At 41.5% G+C, this 6,281-nt stretch overlaps 1 protein-coding gene across 1 annotated transcript; it reads left to right on the top strand.

Annotated features, from left to right (window-relative positions):
- The first annotated feature begins 2,847 nt into the window (after positions 1-2,847).
- LOC121984723 (ethylene-responsive transcription factor 3-like) lies at positions 2,848-4,087 on the top strand. Its single transcript, XM_042537825.1, has one exon. The coding sequence runs from the start codon at positions 3,159-3,161 to the stop codon at positions 3,786-3,788; it is 630 nt and encodes a 209-aa protein (XP_042393759.1). The 5' UTR covers positions 2,848-3,158; the 3' UTR covers positions 3,789-4,087.
- The last annotated feature ends 2,194 nt before the right edge of the window (positions 4,088-6,281 follow it).

Here is a 6,281-nt window from a genome sequence, read left to right as displayed (position 1 = left end):
CGTCTCTCAGAATTTGATCTGCCTTGTAATAACAACGTAATATCTTAGTTGAACTTTAGACAGGTCGACCACTAATATTTAAATTTATTTATTTCATTTTTATATTTTAAGTAAGAATTGAGCTTATTCATGAACGTGGTCCGCTGCGCCGCTGCCAGCGTCAGCGCCGACGACGCCGACGATAGGTGCGGTGGCAGAGCGTCGCCTGAGCAAAAGCAGGGCCATTCCGAGGTGATGCTGCCATGCTGGGCGGCCACTCCGAGGAGGAACAAATCGACGTGGGTGCGGAGGACGAGGAGGGGCAGATGGCGGAGGAGGCGTCGTCCCGGTGGTGGTGGCCCGGCATGGTGGGACCGGGACTGGTACCGCCGGCGGGCTTTATGGTACCATTTCAGAGAGTTGACCCGTTTTTGCTTACAAATTTTGCTAAGCTCGGGGAGTAAAGCCTAGTTTACAAAATCTTTTAGTAGTGGAATGCAAATTTCTCTCAAAAAAATATTTATTTATTTTTCTAATTAATGATAAAATTGATGGCGACGTGATGGGCGATGCACCGCCCAAGCCACCAGACCAACCTTTTTTTCATTTAATTTATCTTAAATTTATTAATTTCAGTCTCTGCTCGAATCTTGAGAAATACTTATTTTCCTTTATTATTTATTATTATTATTATTATTTACTTTTCTCAAATGAAAAAGAAAAAGATCAAAGGCTAATTCTGAAAACTCCTTGTGAACCTACGCGACTACATTGCACGCCTTTGACCGGTCCGGTCCGGTCCGCTGTCATCGCGTTTGTTTTAACCGGCTCAGGTTACGAAAAGGCGCGCAAAGCCTTCTACCTACGTGTTGATTTTGCACTGAGTGTTTTCGTAGGCGACAGCGAGCGCTCCGGATCCGATCCAGTTACGCCCTCAACTATTGATGCATGCAAGTCCAATAATCAACAGCCACGTTATCCAAATATGTCAATCCTTTTTCTTTTATCGCAGATGTGGTATTTCTAATTTTTTTTAATCTACTTACGTAGCTTTTTAAACGGAATTGATTAATTTTGAAGATAGTATGTTATAATTGAGACTTAAATTTTATTTTTTTTTACTTATTTATTAAAGAATTTAACACCATTATTCCTGAGATGATATTTCTACTCTTCATTAATCGGGAGGGGTCGATTCAGCCCCATAAACATTTATCATCTATCACATAATAAATTTAGAAAACCGTTACGAAGGACGATTCAATGATTCAAACGCTATAGAGATTTATTTATGCTGCGTCTTAAAACTTATCCATTCACTTACGATCGCATCGAGGTCAAGGAGCTATCCAAATGTGTCGATGCCATTTACTGTAATAAAAGCTTGTTTTGAGCTCAGCTTTTTTAAAAACTTATTCGGATAAATAGTGAAATAAGTTTGTCCATTTTTTCTATTTTTTAAATTTATAAATTTGATTAAAAAATGATAATTATGTTTTATTAACTTTGCTCATGGGTATTACTTATGAAACATATAAAAAAAAATTACTGAGAAAGGAAAAAAAAGAAAGAAAAGAATCGGTGTGTCTCAATAGCCACAACTTTGGGAACCAACTATGAGCTCGCAATAGTCACAAACAACTCACAATGGCCACTAGCTCATGATGGCTACAAGCGATTAATGACTACTCACTGCAAATGCGACCATGATTTATAGTGATCGTGACTCTCGGTCTAACTCACAACGGCTGCAAAGTGTTGCTTTTGTAACTAATTCATAGCCTTAAAGCAATTGGTCGCCTAGCCATGGCCACGAGCAATTCACCATCTCAAACAACTAGTTTGCGACCTTTAGAGTTCACTATTTTCAATTGGCTAAAGAGGAAAATAAATCTATTCCATTTGAATTTAAATAATTAATTAATAACTAGATTTTATATTCATCTGTCAATTTTTTTATAATGGATAAAAATTTTCCACCTCGCTAGAGACGGATGGCTTTCTTCGCAATCCCAGCTCGCCCAGGTTTATGCGGACGTTCAAACGTGGCTGGAACGCGCGGGAAGCGAATTCCGCGTCGGACGGCGCGGAAGAATAAAAATTATGGAGGCGTGTTGGCCTGTGGGAATTGTTTGGGTATATGCGGATAGTTTAGCCGGCTTGGTTTTGGAACTCTTATCACGTTGTTTTTTTTCCCCCTTTTCTTATAAAAAAGTGGGCAGTTTATTAATTTTGTTTTCGATCCGTGGAAGAGAAGGCAACTCGCCGGCCCCGATTTTGGACTACGCGTTTCACACGCATCGCTCGCTAAATTGTGAACCGGATTAATAAAAGCCTCCTTTTCTTATTTATTTATTTATTTATCTGAAATTTAAAAAAATTACCCATTGGTTTTATGGAGCACTCGGATTCTAAATGGTTGCTGGCAGCACTCGTATTCTAAATGGTTGCTGGCACGGAAAAAGCGCTGTCCCATTCATCGTTTGCACTCTTATACATACAACCGCAGAGATGCGGCTCAACCAGTGCCACACGCGATCGCGATTCCGATTCCGATTCCGATTCCGATTCGGAGTTACGTGTTTGGATCCGATCCGCTATTGCCTTGTCTCCGCTGATCGAGATGGACTCCGACGATTGAGTAGGCATCGTCTATTCGAGGCACATGGACGTGGACCCGTGGAAGAATCAATCAGGGGGACCAATAGGGATGTGGGTAGCATTGCGTTCTACCGACACGCCACCCAAAAGCAACTTCGCGTTAAAAATAAATAAGTAAATTTGGAGATTTTTATTTGCCTGGAAAAATAAATAACTATGGGTATTGTTGTCATTTCACGCTGTGGAAGGTACGACGGCGGTCCATAAAAGAAAGAGGCTGGCAAAGTGGGCGAGAGGAGGAGAGGCGAGGCTGGGAGGCGGCACGGCACGGCACGGCCGGTGGATCGAGATCGAGATAGCTTGAGGAGCTACGCACCGGCGACTGCGGCCTGGCGAGTTCAAAGACGGCGAAAATTCCTTCCAGAAACGGCTTCTAAGTCCCTCCTAATCTGCCTCTGCCTCTATGCGGCGTTGACTCCATCCCGAGCTTGTTAGATCGGAGAGAAAAGGCTATTTGTTGTTGTTTTTTTTTGGGTTTTTTGAGATCGTTCTTGTTTTCGACGATCTGATAGCTGCCGATGAGGAAGGGCCGCGCACAGGCGGGGCAGCCGGCTGCAGCCGCGTTGACAGCGGTGGAGATGCGGTTCCGCGGCGTGAGGAAGCGGCCATGGGGCCGGTTCGCGGCGGAGATCCGCGACCCCTGGAAGAAGACGCGGGTCTGGCTCGGGACCTTTGACTCCGCGGTGGACGCCGCCCGAGCCTACGACTCTGCAGCCGTCGCCCTACGAGGCCCCAAGGCCAAGACTAATTTCCCCACTTCTGCGTTCCCTTTTCCAATTCATCCTCCCCTCGCTTTGACGGGCTCCAGTCATTTCCCTTATAATTACCAGCGCCACCAACGTCCGCCAGTGGCCCAGCGGCCGGCTTCTAGCAGCCACAGTAGCACCGTGGAGTCCTTCAGCGGACCGAGGCTTCCAGCCTCGTCGTTGCCGATCCGACCGAGGCAGTCTGTAAGCAAGCGGCAGGTCAACCCCCCTCCGCCCCCGCGTGTTCTGAACGGCGACGATGACTTCCACAGCGACTGTGGATCCTCCTCCGTCGTCGACGATGACGTCGGCGACGTTGCATCTTTTTGTCGGCAGTCGCTTCCCTTCGATCTCAACCTGCTTCCTGATGATGATTTCCAGGACACAGTTCTCCGCCTCTGATGTGTTATCCTCGGCCGAGAGAAGAGAAAAAATAAATAAAACTGGTTTTTTCTTCTTCTCTCATGATTTTACATGTCTTCTCCCAGGAATACATTCGATCTTAGGCTTTATATACTCAGATCTATATGTATGGGGTTGAATTTGAGGTGTAATAACTATTATGAGAGGTAGGATTATGGATCGGGTGGTATGAGACCAGATCTGAGGTTTGTCTTAGATCTGTTGCTCTTGTTTTCGTTGTTCCATGTACAAAGAAATCTCTATTTAATTTGATAAAAGAGAAGAAGAAAATTAAAGAAGAATCTGAATCTAACTTGATTCTCCCGATAGTTTGGTAATTTTTTTCATTGAGTTTCATGTTGCTCTTGAAGCCTATGCCCCTCCCAAATTCATGTCACGAGAAGCTCCAGGAAAGATGCTCATGACAAGAACCATTGATGATTATCAACTCTCTTTCAGGTCTAAGCTGGATTCAGCGTTGGAGTATATAAATTTCAAATCTGTCTCATTTCTTTCGTGATGGCATTAAATATTTGTCTGGTATTTTATTACTATAGAGTTGGCATAGTTTGTGAAAATGTTACATTTATTTTTCTCCTGTGGAAGATTTTTATACTAACACCTGTGTCTCTTGCACTATGTTAGAGCTAATGTAATTGCTTAGCTGATCAACTAATTCTTTTTGTTTCTCAAAATTTTCAATTTTTTGTTCATTGTTTGCTAGACTCTTCCAAGCTTTTTTGTCTGTGATGATTAAGTTGATAACATTCTGCTGTTGTTCAACTTACTCCAGTAACCGCATTTTGTAGTACTTGCTCCTAGTTTCCTTTTATCACCCTGCAACATGTCCTTGTTGCTTGTTCCTATGTATGATAGTTTGATCCATTTTTTTGTTCCCATGTAATACTTGGGATTATTTCTCTCGCTATTTTCTAAATTTTTACTCTTCACAAACTATTTGCTAGACATTTATAAACTTTGATTCACTTGAAGATTTGCTTTTGCTTGTCAGCATCAGGATAACTAGTGTAACTATGTAATAGAAGGAATTCATATCTCCCTGTGGTGTAGGCCTAGTTGCTTGCTCTTTCAAGACAATTCAATGTCCATGGGCACAAGCTGTCTTGCTTCTAATTTTTGTTTCTGTTTTTGAATCCTGACCAGTGAATTGTTCACTTCAAAGCTAATGTGTAGTAGTCTGCTTTACCTCGCTAATGAAAATGTTTCTATTTCCATTTTGTACCTTTCCTAGTTACTTTATGTTGATTGTAGTTGCTTTACCTTGCTTATGAAAATGTTTCTATTTCCACTTTGATTCATTGAAGTACTTCCTAACCTTGATTATTTGCTCAATTATTTATGCCTTTTTCTTTCTTCTCTATTCTCAGTAGAAGGTATTTGCTTGCCTTTTCTTTGTCTATTGTGTTTGTGGTATGAAGATACAAGGTTAGATAAGAAATGATTCTTCTTAAAATTTTAGAAGATGGCATTTATGATTGTACTCTTCTCTTGCAAAATTGTATCACTTACAGACTCAATCTCTCTTGCCTGGCTCACTCAACCAAGATCCGGGCGACAAGGTTCAACTAAGGTATGCCAAGCACCTTGTTATTACCTTAGTCTCGATGCAATTAGAGTTGGGACAAAGGAAACTTGTTACCTAATTCTTTCCTAACCTTTCAGATCTATTGATGGTAATAGAAAACAAAACTCGTCAGGTGCTGTGCAATTCTTTGTTCCAACTGGTGAAGCAAAGTTGATGCAGTGGTTAGACCAAACTCGTCTGGTCTGTAGTGATTAAGGTAACTTCTTGATACTTTTGGTCGGTTGGGGCAAAAAAGAATCTATGGTGGTTAAGAAACACCCACCCTTATCAAACTCTTTAGCATTTGTGCTAGCCAAAACATGTTGATCGATGTGTTTGGTGTGCCACAAATATGTTGTTCATGTATTAATTTAATTTCTAGCTTGTGTGGGTTGGAAAGTCATCTCGCCTAAGTATATTTACCTTAAATTAACAATATGTGCTCTCTTGTAAGTTTGGTATGATTTCTGTTGCGTGTCAAAAAAAAAGTCGTAATTTTGGATATTAAACACTGATAAGAGAGATGCAGGTAGATGAAGGAAGAACTCCAGATCAAAGCTTTTACAAAATGGAAAGCCTATTGAGGTATGAAATGAAATTCATTGAGACCCTTAATGAATTTCGTTCTTATCATTAGCCTCATTTTGTATCAATCTCCTCCATTTCCCGCTCTCAAACTCTAGAGATTTGGTGAGCCCGGAAGAAGGGACAGTAGAAGCCTAGAAGGTGCTTTGCTTCATCTCAAACCCTATCTTTATGACCTGTTTTCATGTTTACAAAGGCTCGATTTTGGCACAGATAGCTGTAGATTTGGCTTTGAATTCTCTCAAATTTTGATTCATCTCATGCTGAAAGAGTTAAAAGCGATAATTCCATTCTATCTATTATTTAGTGAAGTTATTGGTCTG

The sequence above is a fragment of the Zingiber officinale genome, chromosome 5B (genome assembly GCF_018446385.1).
Source record: "Zingiber officinale cultivar Zhangliang chromosome 5B, Zo_v1.1, whole genome shotgun sequence".
Lineage (NCBI taxonomy): Eukaryota > Viridiplantae > Streptophyta > Magnoliopsida > Zingiberales > Zingiberaceae > Zingiber > Zingiber officinale.
The sequence above is the reverse complement of the archived record's forward strand: the minus strand, read 5'-3'. Positions and strand labels throughout refer to the sequence as shown.